Below are 23,816 nucleotides of genomic sequence, written 5' to 3'. Positions count from 1 at the left end.
AGGCAGTCCCGGGACCACCCAACCCCAGAGAACTCGGACCGGTGACTTTTCAGACTTTATTTTTGCTCTTAGCACACTGAGAAAACCTTCCCTGGATACCTGCCAGGTAGTGGGGAGAGAACAAAGGCTGCCCCCACCCGTTCCCACAAATCAACTGGACTGAAAAAAAAAAAAACAAAAACACCCCCCAGAAACACACAAAAGAAGAAAACTACTTCAAAAGCCTCCCTGACACGGATTCCCCGCTGTGACCCATTCTCGTGTGCGGACTGTTAACAAAAATTCAGGCTGGGGAGAGCTCACAGGGACCCCGCTGGGGCCCTCCCATGGATCCACTTGGCCAGATGAGACTCTCATCCTGCGCTGTCACGGTCAAGGGCTGGGATCCTAATAGTCCCCAGTCACGGGGGATGAAAGAAAGCCATACCGCGGGTGCCCGCCAGTGACACGGGGTGTCAGAGGAAGAGCGGATTAGCCCCCAGAACGTAAGGATGGAATCGCTGTGCTGCTCCTGAGTGGTTCACCGAGCTACACATCCAGCTCTTGATCTCGGCTCAGGTCGCGATCTCATGGTTCGTGAGTTCTGGCCCCGCATCGGTCTCTGCGCTGACAGCACAAAGCCTGCTTGGGATTCTCTCTCTCCCTCTCTGTCTCTGCCCCTCCCCTCATCTCTCTCTCTCTCAAAATAAATAAATCAACTTAAAATAAAAAACCAAAGAGGGAATAGCCATATCATCTTACTCCTACTGCAGAAATAAACTCTATGTCAGTGGTTCTTAGAGCGGGGGCGCGGTCCCTGGACCGTCAACATCACCTGGGAGCTTCTGAGGAACGCAGACTCCCAGGCCCTGCCCCAGACCTGCTGAATCAGCAGCTCTGTGGAGGGTCCCTAGCAGTGTGTGTGTGTGTGTGTGTGTGTGTGTGTGTGTGTGAACAGCTTTATCAAGGTATAATTGACACAGAATAAACTATTCCTCTTTAAAAGGTACAGAGGCACCTTGGGGGCGCCCTGGTGGCTCAGTCATTTGAGCGACCGACTTCGGCTCAGGTCATGATCTCGCGGTTCAGGGGTTCAAGCCCCGCATCAGGTTCTGTGCCAACAGCTCAGAACCTGGAGCCTGCTTCGGATTCTGTCTGTCTGTCTGTCTGTCTCTCTCTCTCTCTCTCTGCCCCTCCCCCTCCCATTCTCTGTCCGTCTGTCTCTCAAAAATAAGTAAACGTTAAAACTTTTTAAAATAAAAATTAAAAAATAAATAAACTTGATAAGCTTTGATGTGTACACATATGAAACTATTGCCACAATGAAGACAACATCCATACCACGGCCCAGAAGTTTCCTTTTATAAATCCTCTCTCCCCTCCTCCTGCCCACACCCAATGCCCAGGCAACCATGGCCCTGTTTTCTGCCACTGTGGGTTAGTTTGCAATTCCTTGAGCGTCACATACGTGGGCTCATACAGTTAGTCTCTCTTTCATCTGAGAGCTTTCACTCAGCGTAACGATTTTGAGAGCCATCGCCCCCTTGGATACGCCAGCCTCTCGTTCACTTTCACGGCTATTACGCCACCTTTATGGGTACTCCACACCCGTGCCCCTGTTATTACAAATGAAACTACGAACTGTCACGTAAATACCTTTGTCTGTACATGCACCTTTATTTTCCTGCATCAAAAGCCCAGAGTAGACTAGCGTATTATAGAGAAGGTGAACATGTACCTTTTGCAAGAAACTGTTTTCCCAAACGGGTGTGCTGTCTCACATCCCCACCAGCCGGGTGTGAGAGCTCCAGCGGCCCCAGTTCTCACCAGCACTTGGTGTGACCAATCTTTTCAACTGCAGATAATTCGGTGATTGTGTAGTGGCAGGGTGCTGTGGTTTTACTTGGAATTTCTTTAATGATGTGGAGCATGTTTTCGTGTGCGTTATCGACCATGCACATGTCTTCTTTGGCAAAGTGTATGTTGGAATCTTTTGCCCGCCTTCTTTGTCAGGTTGCATTTATGAGTTTAGAGAGTCGTCTATATAGTCTGGATTCAAAACTTCATCAGATAGATGATTTGAAAATATTTTTTCCCCAGTCTGTGGCTTGTATTTTCATATTAACGGTGCCTTTCAAAGAGCGGAAGTTCTTGGGGCACCTGGGTGGCTCAGTCGATTAAGCGTCCAAATCTTGATTTTGGCTCAGGTCATGATCTCACGGTTCCTGGGTTCGAGCCCCACATCGGGCTCTATGCTGACAGTAAGGAGCCTGCTTGGGATTCTCTCTCCTTCTGTCTCTGCCCCTCCCCTGCTCACTCTCTCTCTCTCTCTCTCAAAATAAATAAATAAACCTTTTTTTAAAAAAAAAGCAGAAGTTTTTAATTTTGATGAAATGCAATTTCTCTATTTGTCTTCTTATAACCTGTGCATTTGGTGTCACATCTGAAAAACCTTCACCTAAAACAAAGTTGGAGAAATTTTCCCCTTGTTTTCTTGTAGAAATTTCATGGTTTTAGGTTTTACATTTGGGCCTATACTCCATTCTCTGTTAATTTCTATCTGGTGCGAGGTTGTCGATTGCAATTCATTCTGGACCTGAAGATACCCCATAATTCCAGTACTCTTTCTTTCCCGGATCATATCTTTGTTGAAAGGCTTGGATGTGGAAATCATCGCCCCTCCCTTACATGGTGAACTCCTATTCATTCCTCAAAACCCAGTCAAATGTCACCCTAGCTAGGAAGCCTTCTCTGTCTGAGACCAAGTAGCTTTTTCAACTGTCCTTTGTGCCCACGGCATCTTGTGCAACCCCTGCCACATTTATATCCCACATGACTGCGTTAATGCCCATATCGTCTCTCCTGATGGAGTAAAACCCCATGGATGGAGGCCATAACCCCAGCACTTGGCACAGGCCTGGCACGGGAGCTGGTGGTGGGTGTAGTGGGGTGGGGAGTGACTCAGAAAACAATTGTTGAGGTATAAACAAAAGAATAAAAGAGTAAACAAACAAGCAAACACCTGGCCTTTTTGAAGTGGACTCCATCTCTCAAAGTCTGCTCACAGACCACGTCTTCCGGGAAAGCCACCCCTGACCGCACCTACCCACGTGAATCACCAATAATACGGCCTGGGATCACGTGTCTAGTAAATATCAGGGCCAGGATTTGAGGCAAGAGCCCACACTCTTACCTCTCTGCGTCCCACCTCCTGCTTCCCTTTATGTGTGCGAGTCTCAGACACCCTACAAACCCAGGCCCGCCCCCATGGCCAGTCCTTGCCAGCCAGCAACCCCACTGGTAAAGGAGAAGAGTTGCACAGGGAACCCTGCATCACCCTCGCATCCTCTGTCCCCTGGTCACATCCACACACACCCCAGAAGGACCTTCTCCTTACCTTAGGCCACACGCCCATGCCGAAGGAGCTGCTGTCTGCCATCTGGTGTAGGTATAGCTCTGTCCTGGAAGCAGAGAAGGGACAGAAGTAAGGGAAGGACCGCCCACATCAGCGACCTGGCGGAGCGAGGGGACATCGTGACACAGGGCTCCACCCCGTGGCCCGGACGGTCCCATTGCCGGCCCCACGCCGTTTCTGGAATATCCCTCACTCACTGCCCATCCGTGGCTCTTCCCTAAGTGTTTTCTGGCACAAAGAATCACAAACTAAACCCAGGGGAGTGGGTCTGCCTCCAGGTTTTCTGCTAATCGGCTGTGTGAACTCGCTCCTGGGTAATATTAGAACAGTCAGTCTGAATGAGTCCTTGCCGTCTGCTGAGGTCTCCGTCACTCACCTGAGATCCAGGTCTAACCCAGCTAGCATCTGGGAGAAAACCTCAAAGTTGCCTTCCCCTTCTGGCTGTCGGGCCACGTGGCTCTTCTCCAAGAGCATCGTCTGCAATGGGAGTGGACGGGACACAGTCAGCCGGGTGGCCAGCTACCCAGAGGGCCTGTTGGGGTGTCCCCCGCCCCGATGCACTCTTTGGGGCCACGGCTCAGGTCCACGCTCTGCCAGACACGTCCGCATCGAAACTGCTCATTTATCTCACTGATCCAGAGCCCATCCAGGGACTCAACTGACACAACAGACTCATTCCGATGAAAGCATCCGAAGGTAATCACAATCAACCAGAGCCACTCTCCAACATATTCCTATTTAACAGAAGCTTACTAAGCTGCCCCAAGTGGTGACTGATGGTAGAATTGCAGGGCCGGGACAGAAGAGGGACTTCTGGGCACCGAGGAGCTTTCCTGGAGCCTGGACGTCATCCCGGCTCGATGTACAAACGACCCTTCTAACAACCTAATCCTATTTTCTGCCTAAACAGCCTGTTTGAGGTTCAGGGAATCGGCACGGGTGATTGTGGAGATAGGAACAAACAAGCCATGTGTTGGTTACCGCGGGACGTTCGCGGAAGGCCGGCGAGCGTCTGTTTGATTTCAGCTTATGCTTTTAACACCCAGCTAATGAGCGGCTGAGGTATGTATTTACTCATGAATAGTTCATCCCCGTGACATTCTGAGGCGCAGACAGGCTGGCGATGGTCCGGGGCGCTGAGTGCGTCGGGGAGGAGGTGGCCACCGCCGGGGGAGCCACAACCACTTAGACACGTTCCAGGGTCCCAGGGGGATATGTGGCCTCTGCTGAGTGGGCCTGGGGACGCTGCAGCACGTCCTCCCAGAGCACTCACCTGGAGCTGAGCGGCCGTGACTTTCCCCGTGGCATTGAAATCGAGCGACATCACCATGGCAAACCGGGTGGCATTGCAGCTATGGCCGGTGGCACAGAGCCAAAAGCCCGGAGGACGGTGAAGGTAGCTCGGATCTTCTCCACTGTTGGGGGGCACGGGGCAGCGAGTCACCCATGGCCCTGGAGCTGCCACCCCCACCTCTCACAGGACCGCCTTCCCCACTGGCACCTGCACTGGTCCAAGCCCATCTGTTCCCAACACCCCCAGCAGGCTCCCCGCCACCCCCACCCCCAGCTCAGCACTAGACCACACACATTTCACTGCTGCCCTGGCTGTGTACTGCAAGCAGAGTGCAGGGGGGAAGAAGACTGAGTCAAGAAGACTGAGTCGAGACACAGGGTCAGGATACCTACAGTCCAGTGACAGGGGCCTCCAGGGCCTGATGAAGGAAGGCAGGGCCTTAACATTCTCAGACCTGCTCTGAGGGAGCTCACAGAGTAGCCACAGCCTTGAAAAGCCCTGCATTCTCGCCACAGTTATTTCTTAGGCACCTACTAGGCGCCAGGCACTGTGCTAGGTGCTGGATACAGCCTTTCCTGACTCCCACCCTCAAGTACACGCACTCACGGCAGAGGTACATTTGGGGAGAGCCAAGACTGGTGCCTCTCCCCGCTGTATCCCCAGGCCCTCCCGGGGGTTAGGTGGAGAGTAGGTGATCAATAAAGCTCTAGAATAACCCCAGCAAAGCAGCAGCACACACGGTGGTTAAGGGAATTTGAACATGGGCTCTGCCTTTGCTAGTTAGCTCATTTGGGGCAAATCAGTTAACCTCTCATAGCCTAGGCTATGTATTGCCCCCAAGAGGGCAAAAATGGATTCTTGTGGGTAGGGGGGATTTTGTTTTCTTATATATAAAGCACAGATGTGCATAAACTGCATGAAGAGATCATGGTATATCTATGGCAGTAAAATTTCACAGTAGGGGATGATTGGGGGGTGGGGGGGTGTCTGAGAAAGCTCCTTAGGGGTGCAAAAGTGAAAGAAGCATTAAGAACACTGGCCCAGGGGTTATAGCTCCAAAGCCAGACTGTCTGGGTTGGACTCTCAGCTCTAGGATGTTTTAGTTGTGTGGCCTAGGGCAAGCGAGTTAACCTGAGTCTTAATGTCCTCATCTATAACGTTTGAATAATAATATCTACCTTATAGAACTGTTTTAAATAATAAATGAGTTAATATGCTTGGAATAGGGCTCAGCATGTAAGTCCTCAGCAAATGTTTACTATGGTTATTATTATTATTAATTGGCATTTTTTAAAGCCTAGTTCAAACATCATTTCCTGTTTTTTAAAGTTTTTTAAGTCTTATTTATTTATCTTGGGGGCGGTGGGGAAGAGCATGAGCAGGAGAGGGGCAGGGAGAAAGAGGAAGGGAGAGAATCCCAAGCCTGCTCTGCTCCGTAAGCATGGACGGAGCCCGAGGCAGGGCTTGAACTCATGAGTGGCGAGATCATGACCTGAGCTGAAATCAAGAGTCGGACGTTTAACCGACTGAGCCACCCAGGCAGACATCACATCTTCGAGGAAGCCCCCGAACTCCTCTCCTCCGACCTCCCCGTGACTCTCTCCTAACCAGCTCTGCCAGCCCTTTGTGCAGAGCACTGGAGTTTGGCACATATGTGAAGTTCAGTTTCCCTTCTGGCTGTCGACTCCTCATGAGCATAGGCCCTGCCCTTCTGTCTTTACCTACTGGGTCCTCTGTACGGTGCAGCAGGTTGTGCACTGCACAAGGACACCATGTCGAAGGGACACGCTGTTTACATCATACAAGTACAGGTTTGTATATCTGTCAGGACGATTTCCCAGAACATGGCGGTCAAGGGTATAGTTCTGACAATGTCAGTGCATGATGATTGCTCTGCAGACAGCTGTGGATGTCTTGAGGAAGGAGTACCTTTTTCTAACTTGCACAGAGGCATGCAATGAACTATGGGTGGCCCTGCCTAGAAAGAAGCAAGCACAGAGTCTGCACATGGGTGCTCAGTGACTGCTAGCTGAATGGGTACAAGGAGGAGCAACCCAGCGTCCCCTCCAACTCTCCCCACCCTCCCCCCCAGCCCGCCCCCAACACATGCCACCTGGAGACCACTGTACCTGAGACCCTGCCATCCACACTGCCTGCCATCGCCACCAGGTGTTCCAGGACCTGCTCGCAACAGGTGGTCTTCCCAGCACCACTGCGCCCCAGGGCCACGATGCTCTGGTCCCTCCGCTGGCTCAGCAGCGCCCAGTATGCCCGCTGGGCCAGGGAGCCAACGTGAGCTGGCAGGCCATCCCGGCGGCGCCTGGGCACCTGCAGGAAGACGATCCTCGACATCGGTCTTCCCACCCCAGCCGGGGCCCAGGGAGCACCCCAAGGCGGTGTCCCACCCCAGCCTCGAGCCCAGCCCACCCCTGCCTGTCATCCTACCCCAACCTTATCAGACAAGTTGAATTTTACTGGGAAAAGCCCAGCCTTGGGGTCTACTCCTGCCCCCCGGCTCACCGTGAGCCCTTGGACAGCCTCTGAGTCTACTCTGAACCTGGGTCTCCTCTTTAACCCCTAGGAGGTTTGTGTTAGCTCATTATTGGATAGTACTTGCCCGGAATGAGGCAGCTGGATAGACTGGCAAGATTGATTAGTGATGTCTGCCATGGAAACAGAACGAAGCACGGGGTAGATGGTGGTACATATGCCATGCATTGGCCATGACAGTTTTAGGTAATACCTGAGGCCTTCCACTCCATTCATCCATTCATTTATTCTTCATTCAATACACAAAAATATTATTGCGGGCACAGCGCTACACAAAACGGATAAAGGGAATCCCTACCAACCGTGAGGAGATACCATTGTATACATATTAGATGGCTAAAAACAGGTTTTAAATTTTTGTAACACTCACTACCAAGGTCTGTGAAGGCACAAGAGTTGACTGGAATGCCCATGCAATGCTGGTAAGAAGGACAAAATGACACAGGTCACTCTGGGAAACAGTGAGAGGTACGTTCATCATACAACCTGGCCAATCCCATTCTTAGGTTATTTACCCAAGAGAAATGAGCCGTTATGTCCACACACACACACACACACACACACACAAAACAACCTTCAATGTCACTGTTCCTATTAAATATATATTCAAAGTCATCGAAAACTAGAAACAACACAAATGCCTTGTAACTAGTGAACGAAGGTAACCAAACACCGTGGTTTTAGCACTGAAGGTCCCATATCCCGGGAAACCCCCCTAACTGGGAAAACTGGGACAACTGGTCACCTTATTGAATGGATAAACCAGGGCATGCATACAATAAATGGCCAATCGCTGCTGTAATAGGGGTGAGTGTCGAACGAACGCATCGTGGCAAGTGGAAGAAGCCCATTCAAAGGTTACCTGCCGTATGATTCCAATTACGTGACTTTTTCAGAAAAGGCCAAAGTATAGGGACAAAAAGAACAGATCAGTGGCTGCCAAGGGCAGGACCCGGGAGGCGGGCGGGGTGACAACCAAGGTTCCAGAGAACTTCTACGGGGCAATGGCATGGGAACAGTCCTGTAATTGACGGTGGAGGGTGTTGCATAACGGTACGCGTTTGTCAGAAACTTACAGGACTGTCCGCTAAAAGGGGTGAATCGAACCGACTGCAAATCATACCTTAATAACTCTGCCTTAAAACAGCCCTGCCTACGGAGTCCAGCCTGCTTTCTGTTGCAAAGACACAGATGAGAAACAAACGAAAGAATGAAACTATTGGGAGACATTTTAAAGCCTGAATGAGATCACCAAGGAAGGGGGTATTTAAAGAGGAGGGAAGAGGTATGGGGGGGGGGGCAGGGCAACCGCCTTGGAGAGGTCAGGGAGACCCGCAAAGGAGGCTGAGGAGGAGAGGCCAGTGGGACAGACGGACAAGCAGGACAGGGAGTCCTGGGAGCAGTTGCAGGAGGAGCTTGGCCACACCAAACGCTATACTGAGGGTCAAGTCAGGGGAAATCAGAGACTTGAACATTTGGCAAATGAGTTTGGCAGCGTGGAAACCACCGGTGACCTTGACGAAAGTCTGCTTAGCGTGGCCTTGGGGTAGAAGGGAGGAGGGCACCTGGAGACAGAGTGGTCAGTGGAGGGGCACCAAGGTGGGCAGGGCAGCCGGCCCGGCCGGACGAGGACATCCAAATGTCCTGGAATGATAAGCAGGCAACGACTGGGCCCAGAAAGGCCCCACCTGCCCTCTTCCGTGCCTTAGCAGGGCCAGGGGCACAAACCTCAGAATGGCGGCTTTTCCCCCAGCCTGCACCTCCTGCCTGGGGCTCAGGGCCTCCCTTCCTGCCCGAGACGTCCCGCAACAATAATGAATCCCTGTCCTGACACAAAACACAAGGTTCCAGGGCTTGGGAGGACCCCAAAGCTGGTCAAAGTGGGACCAGCCCCCACGCTGGCTGGACACAGCCTTAGGGCATGCAGCAGAGGCAGAGGGTCCTGGGGTCTAAGCCCTGGAGCCACCTCCCACTCTGGGAACACTGAGGTCCAGGGGACAGGCCGTCCCATCTGTCAATCTCCCCAGCGGGCCGGAAGGGAAAAGGGGAATCCTTCAAACCCAGGCCCCTGTGCACACATACAGGTGCATGCGTGCACATGTGCCTTGCTTGTACGCACACACGCGTGCTCACGGGCACGCATCCAAGAGTCGCAGAGGCCCCAGCGACTCAGAGCTGTACCTGTCTATACCCCACACATTCACACCTGTGCTCACAGCCACTCAGACCTGCACCCCCAGGCGCACACCCAGCTCCCAGCCGCCGCCAGGTGGGCCAGACTCCCAGTGAGAGAGGCCCCCAGCCCGGCCCCAGGTCCCACCAAGTCCGGCTTCAAGATGCCATCGCAGGTCTATGCTCCCACCTGGTGGCCATTTGAGGAGCCAGACGTGACTCAGCCAAAGCGTATAGAAGGTGGTTTTGGGTTTGGGTGTGGGAAGCTGGATGCTTTGAGGGGTTACAGGGGGCTTGGGGGATCACCTCACTCAAATTCTTTGTTACAGGGCATATTCCAGCTCCTGGACATCCCAGGCTCTGCAACGGATGCCTCGATCCAGGATGGCCGGTGAGAAGCCGACCTTACCGTGGGAGTCTGTGCTAAATCTCCCTCCCCGGGGGCTTTGAAGGAGCAAGACAAGTGACCCGGCATCTTGGAAGGCTCAGCGGCCTTGGGCTGCAGTAGCCCGAACGTAGCCCTCACAGCAAGGGAGGGGCGAGTGCAGGTGCCCTTATGGACAGCCAGGTCGGGCAGGAAGCAACGGGGGAGGGGGGTGTCCTGGAGAAGAGAAGTCTTAGAGGCAGACTCAGAGCCACTGTCCCTTTCTAAATGGACCTTAGCCTCATTTGGGGGCTACGGATGGGTTTGCCCCATGGTACTCCAGAGGGCGAGATGCAGCTTTTCATCCCCAATTGGCGGATGAGAACGCTGAGGCCAGAGAGGTGTCGTGGTCTTTCCAAGGCACTCGAGGGGCATCGGCAGCGGCTCCAAAGGCCTGCGACTTCCCCAGTCCTCCCAGCAGCACCTCCGTCAGGCCTCCCTGCCTCCTCTTTTGCCCGCTTTCCCCTATCCACCCAGGAGCCCAGGGGAGCCCTTTCCAGCACACGTCAGACCATCTCACCCCTCTGCCGAAGATCCCCCGGAGCTGGCATCATGCTCAGAGCAACAGCCGGGAACATCATGACCACATAGAAGACCTGCTGCGACCCAGACCCCACTTGTCCTGGCCTCCGCACTGTCTCCTCCTCCACACCAGCTGCTCTCCCCACTGTTATCTTTATTACTGGGGGCCTGTCTTCCCCCTCGAGAACGGAACGCCCACCGGGGCAGGCTTATCGGTCTTCCTCCCTGCTCTTTCCTCCATGTGGGGCATAGAGGAGACCCTCTTGTCAGTATCTCAATCAATGGGACCAATGAATGGGATCAAAGAGAGAATCCGGCTCAAACGGCTCAGTCGTGGCTGCAGGCCCCGCCACCAGGTGGCGCTGAGAGATCTCCTTTGCTTTGTCTTGACACCAACTGGCCATTTCCACACTTGGCAGGGAAAAAAAATTAAACAAACAACAGAAGGGAGGCTTCTGTTTCCCGAGGTATGTGGGTGTCTGGGACTCTCGAGTAGGCAGTATGGGGTTCAGAGCACAGAAAGGCTGGTGGCCTGGGTTTTACCCCCGCTGTCCCCCTTGCTGAACGCAAGGGCTGGCCCCAGAACATCTCATCTGTAAAACGGGGCTAGGAGAGGGCCCGATCTTTCCAGGTGGGTGTGAGCATTAGTTGAGATGATATGTAAGGTGCTAGAAGCAGTGGCTGGTGCAGAAATGATATTTGCTCAATATCTTCTCATTATTATTGTGTGTAACGCCCCTGTTATTTCTATCCATGACTCAAGGTCCCCCTCGATGGAGGGGGGAATCACGTGGTCCTCGATGCCCCCGCGATGCCCACAATACCCCAGACCTTTTTATCTGGTAGGATGCTACTCACAGACAGGTTTGCAGGGGGCTTTGGCTGCCCTGCTCTCCCCTGAGAGGCACAGGGGACGCCCCCCCCCCCCCCGCCACGGCGAGCACGTGTTCCCACGGTCCCCCTCACCTTGCCTGCAGAGGGCGCCGGGGGCCTCCGGGGCTGGAGGGCGATCAGGTCCGGCCCGGTGAAGGTGTGGGGCAGCTGAGCCCGGTAGCGGTGCAGAAGCGTGTTCAGGACACTTGATTCGTTGACACTGACCAGGGAGGCCAGGTCCTCAGCCTGGTCCAGCTCGGGGGGGTTGGCCTGTGAAGCATCACACAAAGTGTCCTCTGGCCTCCTGGGCCTCCATACCAGCACCACCACCCGTATACACGTGTGCGCGCGCGCGCGCACACACACACACACACACACACACACACACAGCCCCGGTGACCCTTTTCTGGGAGAGCTATTTGCCACAGACCAGGACAGAACACAAAGGCTCTGGAGAGAGAGAAACAAATCCGTATAAAACTCGTTTGCCCTTTGCATAGCCTGAGAACCACCTCTCTCTCTCTCTCTCTCTCTCTCTCTCTCTCTTTAGTTAATTTATTTGGAGAGAGAGAGAGAGAGAGAAGAGGGGAGGAGCAGAAAGAGAGGGAGGGAGAAATCCCAAGCAGGCTCCATGACGTCAGCACAGAGCCCTACGTAGGGCTCGATCTCACGAACCGTGAGATCATGACCTGAAACCAAACCAAGAGTCTGTTGCTTCACCGACTGAGCCACCCAGGCGCCCCCGCCACCTGTCTCTTCACACTGGTCCTCCCTCCTGAACTCACTGCCCCAGGAGGGGACAGATTCCTGAGACGGACACAGCAAGATTCAGAGAGCCTTCTCAAACACTATGAGAAGGATGGTGTTCAAGAGTGGCTGTTGCCTCCTCTCTGGGTCTTGCCAGGGAGCTCTACACGTGTTCTGTGACCCTCGAGGGTGAAGGCCAATGGCCAAACAGCCCCATTTCTCTGACAGCCCATCGTGCACTGATCCCTTGGAAATATGCCCAAACTCTTCCAGAAGCGAGGAATGATTGCAGCTTCTCCTTGGGACGTCCCTTCTAAAAACCTTCCTACCATTCTTTCCAGCCTCAAGGAGTTTTTAGGGCCTACTGCTCTGGGGTTTGGGCCAAGCCTGAGCTCTCTTGTGGGTCAGCCTTTTTGTCAAGGACACAAGCCCACCGCAATAAAACCCCAAACAATAGTCCATCGAAACCTCGGCTACAGTTGATGACAAGCTGCAAATTTGGCTCTGAATTCCCTGGCAGCCAGGGTGAAAAGGAAAACCCGCCCTGTGGCATGATCTGCAATGTCCGTAAAATGAAAAGCGGTCACGTTCCTGGATCGGGCAGAACGACAAACATGTTTGTGAATGTGCCTGTGTCAAGAGAACCCCGAGAGAGAGAAATGACCTCCTGACGATACGCCTCCAGCAGAGCAGTGAGTTCCAAGATGGCCTTCCTTACAACTCCCTCCAGGGCATCAAGCCAAAGCAGCCTGTGCAGTCAAGTGCAAGGAAATCTCTTGCAGGGGTGGGGAAAGACGGTGCGGGGCAGGCGGGGAGAGAGACGGAGGGCTCACCCTATGAACACACTCCTCGTCCACCTCAGTCACGGTTTTGTCAGCATCGATGCAAACTCGCACCCTTCCTGCCGGCAGGTCGGCTGTTCCCTCATCCGGCTTCAGGACAGTTGCTGATGACAGCCCCGAGAGAAAAAGAGAGAGAGAGAGAGAGACCCAGAATCCGAAGCTGAGCTGTCAGAACAGAGTCCAACGTGGGGCTCGAACCCATGCACCGTGAGATCGTGATTTGAGCCAAAGTCAGACATTTAACCAAATGAGCCACCCACGTGCCCCATGGACGCGGCATGCCCCTCACCCTTCCCCCCAGACTCTGATCTGGCAAATACGGCCAGCAACAGAGGGGGCGCAGGAAGAAAAGACTTAGACCCTCCCAGATGGGCTAACACCCCTAATTACCAAGAGTAAATCCATCCTTCTGAACCAGCCACACTTTCTCTGCCTCGTACCATCTGTCCTCAGGAGCCTGAGAGCAAAGATCACATGAATCAGGTGACCAAGGGGACGCTGCCGTCCCTCCGCCCCCACCACCCCCACCCCATCCCCTTGTCCGAGGTGAACCCTTCACATGGGAGTTTCTCACAGTGTGATCTGGGCCCACTGAAGTCAGAATCTCCCCCAAGGGAGGGCAAGTGGGGTGGCAATTATTTACAGGCAGATGCCTCGGCCCCACCCCTGGCCCCTGGAGTGGAACCCCTAAGGCGGGGCCCGGGAATCTGCATTCTGAGCAATCTGCTATTTACGCAGCCCCGAGTTTGAGAACTCTGTGAGTAAGCTCAGCCATGACAGGACATCTCCGTCTTGGGACCTCTGTCATGCCGTGGAGACTCTTACCCCGGAATAGGTGCAGTGGGGGCCCCAAGATCCCTACGCATCAAGGAGGATGCCCCCAGGGGCAACTCTTGCCCATCCTCCCCACCTCGGAAGGCTCCCTCCTGCCCCTCCCCCACTCCGGGGGCTGGAGCCCCTCACCTGATCCAAGTCTCTGCTCTGTCCTCCTTTGCTCCCCTCCGGCAGGGCCGGCCCCTCTTCACCCTCCTTCCGATCCTGAGGACTGTCTGCATGGCCCTCCAGAGCAGGTGGTCCAGCCCTTTCCAGCTCCGCCTCCAGGGTCTCTGTCGCGTCATCCACTCCCACACGGGGCTCCCGGGCATTCTGTCCTCTGCTCTCTGGCCGGCCCTCCTTCCCAGCCGCCGCTGGGTTCTCCCTGCATGCACCCACCTCCTTGGGGGTTTCACAGCCCTTCTCTCTCTCCCCCCCGGCTCTACCTGCCTCCCCGGGCTCACTCTGAGGCCGCCCTTCCTCTCCTACCTTGCCCTGGGGCTCCCCTGCCTTCTCTGTCCTTCTCAGAGGCTGGCCTGCTTTCTCCACCCCTCCGGGAGCTCCCCCCACCTTCCCGGGCTTCCCCTGAACCTTGCTCATCTTCTCTGCCTTGACCTGAGGCTCCTCTGTCTTCTCTGCCTTACTCAGCAGCGAACCTTCTTTATCCTTCCTACTCCGGGGACCATCCCATTTGCTCCTGCTGCCCAGGGAGACTCCCCACTTTCTCACCTGGATCTGGGCCCCAGCGGGCTTGCCGTTGCCCCCCGAATCCTTGGAGAGGTTCCCCTTTGCCATCTTGTTTGGGGGGTCCCCTGCCCCCTTCTCTGCTGTAGCTGACCGTCCCCCTTCGCCTGGCCCCTCTCTGCCCTGGAGTTCACCCCCTTTCAGCCCTTTGGTCTGGGGGTCCCTGCCCCCTTTCCCCACCACGCCTTGCGTTCCTGGGTCCACAACGCCCTCGGTCTGGGTCTTCTCAGCCTTCGGGGCTGTGTCCTTAGTGCCATGAGTCCCTGGAGTCCCCCCCTTCTGTTCCCCTCCAGGGTCTGTGGCTGGGGGTGGGGTCTTACAGGTGGGGGCGTCATGGGGCTGGGTCCTCTGCTCCGGCTTGGCTGAGTCCGGGTCCAGCTTGGCCACCATCAGCAGCACGTCGCCCCTCCTCACACCTCTCTTGAAGGGCAGGGGTTTTCTGGCTGGGGTCCCACTGGGGCCCGGCTCCTGGGGCTTCTCACCATTGATGCTGGTCATCAGCACGGGGTCTGTGGGGCCGGCCTCCTGGCTCTCCTTGCCCGGAATGTTTGAGTTCTGCGGAGAGCCTGACTGGCTGCCTTGGGGGATTTGCTGGTTTCCAGATTTGGTGCCACTGTTGGACTTGCCCTTGGGTTGGCCAGCAGAAGTTTCTGGGGTCTAGGAGAGAGGCCACAGCCACACTTAGCTGCTCGCTGACCAGACAGCCTTGTCACTCAGTCACTCACTCACTCATGCACCCGGCCATTCACCCATCCAGAGACCCCCAGGCACCGACGGGACACAGGACTGGACAGGCCCTGTGCCAGGCAGTGAACTGAACCCCAACACCCTGGACCTTGGCCCAGCACCTCAAAACCAAGCGAAGGAGTGGAAAGAGAGTCGACTTTGGAGCCCGACAGACCCAAGTTCAGCTTCTCACTCTGCCATTCGCCAGCTGTGTGGCCTTGGGTAAATGGCTTCCCCTCTCTGAGCCTATTTCCTTAACAATAAAATGAGTTTCGGGGCGCCTGGGTGGCTCAGTCAGTTAAGCGTCCGACTTCAGCTCAGGTCACGATCTCGCGGTATGTGAGTTCGAGCCCCGCGTCGGGCTCTGTGCTGACAGCTCGGAACCTGGAGCCTGTTTCAGATTCTGTGTCTCCCTCTCTCTCTGACCCTCCCCCGTTCCAGCTCTGTCTCTCTCTGTCTCAAAAATAAATAAATGTTAGAAAAATGTTTAAGAAAAAAAACAATAAAATGAGTTTCATAATGGCCTACGTCAAAGGGCGAGCGTTAGGGTTCGTGATAATGCACAGAAACTGAGCCCAGTGCAGAATTCGTCCTTGGTAACAGTGGCTCCCTCTGCTGTCATTGGTACTTTTGCTGTGTCACTGCTATTATTACTATTATTTCTGCCTTGAGTCTTCCTGCTGGGCCAAGGAGAGGGAAGGGGGCTTGGGGACTAGAGCAGAGGACCCGTTCTAGTCTTGGCTGGGACGCTTTCTAGCTGGGTGACGGTGAACGACACCACCTAACCTCTCTGAGCCTCGGTTTTCCCTCCATGCGAGGCCAGGGTCACCTGATCATCCAGAGTTTTGGTGGAGTGAGATGTGGAAAAGCGCTTTGGAAGTGGCAGAGAGCTGAACGGGGTTGTTGCGACTTTTGCCGTCCGGATGCACTCCCCATGCCAGGTGAGAGCCCTGGCATGTCCCCCACGGTCCTCCCCGGACCCTGCCCCCCTCGGCGGTCCTCCCCCCACCCCTACTCCCGGCCGAAGTCCTCCCAGCCCACCTACCCCCCACCCCACCCCCTCGCCTGGCCTGGACATCTGATCTCCGACGCCCCCTGCAGGCTCCTCTCCCAGGCTCTTCTGCTGCCTTGTGGCGTCAGCCCCACCCCGAGTCTTGTCCTCAAACCAGCCTGGCTGTGGCCTGAACTGCTCACAGGGCCACCTGGGCCGCTGCCTCTACAGAAAGGGAGCTGGAGGGTGCAGGTGGGAGGTCCATCCTGATGCCTGGCTTCACCACCTGCCCAGGTCTGGGTTCTGCGTCTGGGACCATGTTGGCCTCCTCCCCACACACCTGGGCCCAGGACTCAGTTTCTCACCTTCCTCTTGCACCCAAACCAGCCCCCAGATCATGTCGATTCCACCTGCCCGGCGTCACACTTTTGTCTCCCTTCCCAAGCCCGGGTCTGCGTTCATCTGGGCCACGGTCACAGTCCCCGAACTGGTGACCTTTGAATCTGCTGCCACAGTCATTTGAAACCTGATCAAAAGGTTTTGGCAGTGGCCCCCAGCCTATGGGAAAGTCATTCCCTGCCATCACCTGCCATTCAAGGCCCTCGATGAGGAGTCACCGCCCTCCATTCTGGCCTTATAGTCCCCGTGCGTCCCCATGCCTGAGCCACGCAGGGGCATCTCTTACCACATCTGATGCTTCTCTGCTTCCATGCTTCTGTTCACATCAGCTCGCTGCCCGGAATGTTCTTTCCCCCTCTTCACTTGTCGATGTTGTACTCATCTTTCTACACCCAGCTCAAATGCCACCCCTCTGCAAATCTGTGCCTGCAGACCTCGCTCAGAACCTGTCTCACGCACCCCTGAGGTCCCAGGGCACCGTGCAGGTGCACCGTCAGCAGCAACGACCACATTCTGCACCCCAGTCTGGCTTTGACTTGTGTCTCTGCCCTGTTTCAGGTGGTGGAGGCCTCAAGGGCACGGTCTCCACGGCTTTGTCACGATGATGCTGCTGATGGTAATGATAACAACCATCATGCACAGATCACTTTGCAGTGGGTCCTACAGGGCCATCACACCCTACTTAACCCTCGTAAGAACCCACCGAAGTAGGTTCTGAACTCCGCCCCCATTCTACGGGTAAAGAAGTGAACACAAGGCTATCAGGTGTCCCGAGAGACAAAGCTGGAATGGAAAGTCATACAGGCCTCTGGGAGTCTAAAGTCAGTGCCCTTAATTGAAGCATAGTCACAGCCTTACTTGTCCCCAGGACTCACTAGAATCTCCTGGGAGCTTTTTTCTTTTTCTTTTTTTTTTTTACATTTATTTATTTTTGAGAGGCAGGGAGAGACAGAGTGCAAGCAGGGGAGGGGCAGAGAGAGAAGGAGACACAGAATCCAGAGCAGGGTCCAGGCTCTGAGCTGTCAGCACAGAGCCCGATGCGGGGCTTGAACTCATAGACCGCGAGATCATGACCTGAGCCAAAGTCAGACGTTTCACCAACTGAGCCACCCAGGCGCCCCTAGACTCTCCTGGGAGCTTTAAGAAAACAGTGATTCTGGGGTGCCTAGGTGGCTTAGTCAGTTGAGCATCTGACTCTCGATTTCGGCTCACGTCATGACCCCCAGGGTTGTGGAGTCAGGCTCTGCACTGAGATTCTCTCTGCTTATGATTTTTTCTCTCTCCCTCTGTCTCCTTCTCCCACTCCTCAGGTTCTATCAGAAGAAGAAGAAGAAGAAGAAGAAGAAGAAGAAGAACGATGCTTTGGCCCCAATCGCAGACAGTCAGATGGAGTTGGCCTGGGCTGTGGCTGCCCCAGTGATTCCAGAGTGTAGCTAGGACTGAGAAAACCTGCTCCGGTGCCCATGGCCTAGTGGCTCAGTCTGACCTTCTCGGGGCCAGGCAGGACACAGCCTTGGAAAGAGGATTGGCTGCACTTAGCACATCTCTCCACTGTCTATACCATTTTAAAAAGTGAGTCAGTGCCTTATTTTCTAACCAAACCACCATAGCAGAAACAGTGACATGAATTTGAGCCAAACGAGGTAACCGGCCCTACCCTCCCTCACCCAAATCCTTTGGATTTTCTCAGTCACCAAAGCCCTCAGTCCGCTCTGAAGCCTTCTCAGTATACGGGGAGGAGGTGCCTGTAGAATCACTGGGGCCAAGAGGAAACTCACAGCGCATCCATTTTACAGATGGGCAAGCTGAGGCCAAAAGAGGGGAAGGGCTTTGGCCTGGACCACACAGAGGGGTGGGGCCAGAGCGAGAACCCAGCTCTCCCGACATTTGACGTGGGTCTCTTTCTGCCCCGTGTGATTCCAGCCTCTTCCTGTCTCTCACTGGTTCAGGGGCCTTTGGAAATCCAAGCCGCCTCTCTGAGCCTCGTTTTACATCCCTGCAAACTGGTGGCGGAGTCTAACGGCTCCGTGCAAGGATTAGATGGGGGCCAAATAAAGCAGTTGTGCTGGGGTAAGGAGAAAGAGTCTGGTTATTTACCGATCGGGACAAGAAAATCAAATTGGCAAGAACCAGCCAGGGCTTGCTGTGTCGCAGAAACATGTCCCGGGGCTGCCGTGCTCCAGCCCCAGGAACATCTTGGCCCAAGGTCCAGACACCTGTTGTGCTCTGAGGCCTGTCCATCCTGCATCTTGGCTCTGAGGCTCTGCCTAGGCCCTGGGGCGACAGTTTGTCCCCATCCTATGCTCGGCTCTGCTTCTTAACTTGTGCGCGGTGATGCCAGCACGGCCTGCGGCCTCATGGAACATTTTCCTTCCCAGGCTTCTGTGGCCACATCGGCCACCTTGCTCCCCAGACTAGCCCTTCCCCAGGCAGCTCGCCAGCGCAGTGAGCACACAGACTCTTGCCCTCGCTCCGCCGCTATCTGGTCTCATGACCTTGAGCAAGTTGCTCGACCCCTCTGAACCTCAGTCTCCACCTCTGCTAAGTGGGTATCATCTGATCCACCCCATTGCCGTGGGGTGGGGGGGGGAGGGCGGGGATCAACGGAGCCCACGAGCCGCAGAGTGAACCTTGTCTAGTGATGAACGGCCTCCAGTCACTTTGCATCGTGATCCAACAGCAGCCTACGGAGGTTGACTTTGGCCCTCACTTATGCCTGGGTCAGGGAGGGGTGGGGGCCGAGCCCGTCCTCCCTGTCATCCTCCCCCACAAAGACGTGGCGGGGATGTGCTCAACAGCTGCTGCCGTTCAGCTGCCAGAGAACTTCTCTGAGGCAGCAAAGTCATTGTAGTTGGACAGGTGCGGGCACGTGGGGGACCGGACAGGCAAACAACAGCTGAAGGGGGGTGGGAGGTGGAGCTGAGGTTGTCACTGGACTGGAGTGAACTCCCGGCCGGGAGGCGACCAGATCTCTCAGCCCAACCCCTGCGGTATTCGCCCCACCTCAAGGGGGCGCCAGAGAGACCCGAGGCCATGGCCTGTCTGCCTGACAGCGATCCGCCCACGGCGCACTCCAAGCCCACCTGCCTGGCGTCCAGCCTCGTCCATCCTGCCCGGGGTCCCTGGCTGAGCGGCTGGGGACAAGGAGGGAGGCAGCGCTGGCCGCCATCGGGGATAACTCTGCAAGGTCTTAAAGCACAGGGACTGCATCGTGTCCAATGACTGCTTCAACCCAGCAGAGCTATTCAGAATAATGAAGGGATTTAGTGGACACCAACCAATCAGAAAGAATGTCAGCTGGACCGAGGGACTGAGGTCCCTTCTTGGGCCAAGCACTAACCCTTTGATTATTGGCATGTGGCCATTCCAAGGCACTCAGGGGAGGGGAAGCTGGAGGGCACCGGAGCAGGGGTTGGCCGGGGCCGGGGCCGTTTGCCACACGGTGTGGAGAGGTTTCAGGATTTTAACAACCGGTACACCTATAGCCAGTAACTGGATATCTTTCCCGCTTAAAGTAAGCCGACCACACATCCTTAGGTAACATCTAGGTTTCCCTTTCTGCAAAAAGAGGGGTAAAACAATCCCCACCATCGTACATCAGCCGATATCCTTCATTCGTTCATTAAACAAACATTTGCTGAGGACTCGCTATGGGCCAAGTTCTACGAGAGGTGCTCAATACAGAGTGGATGGAGAGAGAGAACTATTGCGCTTAAGGAACTGCTAGTCTAAGCCCCACGATCAAGTATTTAACTATGCCGACCACAGTGAAGACAAACACAGAGGGTGCTGGGGGATCGGAGGAAAGAGGGCAACGGGAGAGCTTTCCGGGGATGTTCCAGAGAGGTCCCATTTGAGCTGGGTTTTGAAGGATGCGTAAGAGTTCCATCGATCAACGGAAGAAAGGACGTTCCTCAAAGCGGGGAGAACAGGAATAAAGGCAGGATGACAAGTGGCTGGGGAGTCTCATAGGACAGGACAATGGGTATCGACAGGCACCTCGTCCCCCTTCCCGTGGGACAACTTACCTCTTGTTCAGGAGAGCCAAGCGCTGCCTGTTTCCTCAGTCTTGCTTCCTTGGACTCTTTCTCAGTCTCCCGCACCAGTTGCCTAATGAAGCCTCCTGGGATGACAGAGAACAGGGGAGGGGGCGAGGAAGGTGGAGGGCTCTTGTCCTCCTCCCGAATCTGTTTTGCAGAAGCAAAGAAGGAGACAGCTCCGTGAGTGAACCAGTGGAAGCAAGTGGCCCTTTAAGATGCTCGCAGTGGAACCCGGGGGAGGGGACCCCAGGGAGGACATACATGACTCAAGCGCATGCGTGAGCGGCCATGGCAAAGCGGATGAGGTTCGGCGGGGCTCTGGGGGGTTTCTGTAAAAATCCAACCCTCTGGCTACAGCCCACTCCACTGACCCAGGGCTGTGGCTTCCTGATGGCCCTTAAACCAGGACCCGGGCCGCCAGGGGCTGGATGCTGGCATTCTACACCAGAAGCAGAGCCTAGACCCGAGCCGGCTGGGGTCAGGGGGCAGCGGAGACTCCTCTGTGGACCGCAGCGACCTTGGGGACTGACGCAAGGCCACCCGCTCTGGCCGACCGGGGTGTACATCTTTAACCGGCATCACCGTGACTGCTCACGGAGGGGAGTGAACACGTATAGCGCTTTCTGTGGCAGAGCTATACCCTGGTTTAAATAAGCTCCTTATCAAGGTCCTCGGCGGGTGGCTGGCAAGGACCTGATCACCCCAGCCCGGCTGAGTAAAGGGGAATCCAAAGGAGGTAGGAAAGACGAGGAGACAAAGCGGAGGCCAGGGGATAAGGTAAGTTGGTGCAGACCTCCGTCCGGAGAGAGAGAAGCAGGGAAGTTGAGGGGCTGGTTGACCCCACGCCTCTCTCTCTCGATGGAGGCTGAAGCCATGTCATGAGAGAGAGGGGAGTCTTAAGGCCCGCTCAGCAGATGCCGTCCTCGTGCGATAAACCAGATCAGTGTGGGAGGGGCAAAGGCAACCAGGAGGCAGCCGGGGAGAAGCTTCTCGACCACCCCACCCCTCAGCCTTCCAATTCATCAAATCATGCACGATTTGATGAATGGGGGATGGGGGGGTAAAGGGGATGAATGGTGGGATGCGGGGTAAAGGAGATGGCAGGCATCAGAGAAAGAGACAGCCCTTCGCGGTATCTCGTGGGAAACAACAAAAGGGAAATGAATAACTCGGAAGAAGGGCCTGATTCCAGTTCTCCATGGTGACAGGAGGCAGGGACCCCAGAAGGCCATCCCCACGGCACAAGTCTGGCAGCCAAGAGCTCTGCCTCTGTCCCAGCACTCATCGGAACTGCCGTGACGATCCAGACGGGACAGCTGGTCTACCCTCATTCCCCCCGCGGCCTACTGAGGAACAGGAAAAGACCCGGCAGTCATGGGAGGAGTTCAAGGAGTTCATGGACTGGGTTAGGGGGGCCGCGGCTAACCGAGCCAGCTCAGGGGAAATGGAAGGTGGGACTGGATACACCACAGGGAGCAGCCTGGGCCACCCACGTTGACTTGCCCTCCGAGGGTCAAGTCGGCCCTGAGGATCCAGCCTGGGCCCTGAGTGTTACTTTCCTTCTGCTCCCACAGGGCGAGGCGTGATGAGATGGCCATGCTGAGACAGTGTCAAGGCTGAGATGAGATGATGCGGGGCTCTCTGCAGACAGCACGAAATGTGGCTTTATGGACGCACAGGGCACGTGAGGTGAACAGACACAAGACTGACACACGGAGACACGGGGAGGGGTGGAGAGAAGAGAGATACAGGTTAGCTCTTGGACACAGCCCTGCTCCCGCCCCCGCCGACGCCAAGAACCAAGGTCACGTGGCTGGGCACGGCCCACTGGAAGGACCACGACCAGCATGGAGGCCCCTGGCCATGGGGTGGACAGCGCCCCCCAGATCCTTTACCCTTAACCCCGCACTTTAACTTGTCATTGGGACATAACATATATCAGAAGAGGACCTAAGCAATACAGCTAAGTGGCTATTCTCCCCTAAAGAATAGACCTGTTTAACCAGCACCCTGATGAAGATTAAAACATCTTATTTTATTTGTTACAAGTTCGAGGACAAGCACATCTAATCTATAGCGATGAAGGTCGGAGGACCTGTTAGCTTTTGGCTGGAAAGGGGCACGAGGGAACTTCCTGGGGTGATGGAACTGTTCTGTATCTTGACCCGGGAGGGGGCCACACGAGTGCGTCGTATGAAAGAATTCACCCAGCTGTACAATTCACTCGCTGGATGTCAATCCTGTCTCAATTCAAAAATAAACAAAACAGGGACACCCGAGCGGCTCAGTCGGCCCAACGCCCAACTCTTGATTTCGGCTCAGGTCACGATCCCAGGGTTGCAGGATGGAGACCCGCGTCAGGCTCTGTGCTGAACACCGAGAGCGGAGGCTGCTTAAGATTCCCTCTGCTCCCTCCTCTCGGCTCATACACACTCCCTCCCTCTCTCTCTCTCCCTCAAATAAAAAAAAAATCAAAATAAATAAATAAACTTAAAAAAAAAAAAAAAGAATGAAAGGCGAGCCTGGGGGGCTCAGCCAGTCGAGCGTCTGACTCTTGAGTTGGGCTCAGGTCATGACCTACGTTAGTGAGATCGAGACCCGCGTTGGGCTCTGTACTGGAAAACATTACAGCCCCCTGACCCTCCCTCACACCCCCGTCTAAAGTTACTCTCCCCCCCCCTCCGCCCCCCTCAGGGCAACCACTCTCCTGACTTGTAACACCATAGAATAGTGTGTTTTTCTTTTGTGAGGGCACCGCGGGATCCATAATTGGATCACGCGTGTTAGGAAAGGACAGGGAACCAAAAGTATTCATTGGGCTGGTGCTTTGGGGGAGACGATTTAGTATATTCAGCATCTGATTGAGAGGCTTGCCAAATGTTCACGACTTTTGACCTAGCAAGGCCCCTTCTGGATAACAAGCTCGAGCAAGTGATTCTAAAGCAGAGAAGTTCATCACTGGGGGGCTGGTAGCCCCCAACCCCAGAGACACAGCCCGTGTGGCCAGGAACTAGAGGAGGTCAAATAAACTAGAGCCCGTCTGACTTGAAGGAATATGCCATGAATCCATTGAGAAGGGTACGTAGGAAGCATTTTAGAAACTGCTTCACTGAGGCATCACTTCTATGCTAGACGGAAGACTCGCCCATTTGTAAACATGCAGTGATGATCTCTGAAAAGTTTTAGAGTTTTGCCACCAGAACCTCAGTCCCATCACCCCCAAAAAACCCTTCCAAGACCCGCTGCAGGGTGCCTGGGTGGCTCAGTCGGCGTCCGACTCTTGGT

The 23,816-nt window shown here is 55.0% G+C and overlaps 1 protein-coding gene across 1 annotated transcript in view; it reads right to left on the bottom strand.

The window, feature by feature from the left end:
• MYO18B (myosin XVIIIB) overlaps nucleotides 1-23,816 on the bottom strand; it is a 259,486-nt gene that overhangs the window by 222,247 nt on the left and 13,423 nt on the right. The window contains 11 exon segments of the mRNA XM_030336763.1: nucleotides 3,377-3,440; nucleotides 3,771-3,871; nucleotides 4,668-4,759; nucleotides 4,762-4,809; nucleotides 6,818-7,016; nucleotides 11,323-11,499; nucleotides 12,810-12,922; nucleotides 13,209-13,275; nucleotides 13,782-15,032; nucleotides 20,520-20,678; nucleotides 22,091-22,236. Of these exon segments, the coding sequence (XP_030192623.1) occupies nucleotides 3,377-3,440; nucleotides 3,771-3,871; nucleotides 4,668-4,759; nucleotides 4,762-4,809; nucleotides 6,818-7,016; nucleotides 11,323-11,499; nucleotides 12,810-12,922; nucleotides 13,209-13,275; nucleotides 13,782-15,032; nucleotides 20,520-20,678; nucleotides 22,091-22,129 (2,310 nt within the window). The 5' untranslated portion in view covers nucleotides 22,130-22,236.

Source organism: Lynx canadensis, chromosome D3, assembly GCF_007474595.2.
Source record: "Lynx canadensis isolate LIC74 chromosome D3, mLynCan4.pri.v2, whole genome shotgun sequence".
Taxonomy (NCBI): Eukaryota; Metazoa; Chordata; class Mammalia; order Carnivora; family Felidae; genus Lynx; species Lynx canadensis.
This window is presented reverse-complemented; position numbering and strand designations above follow the sequence as displayed.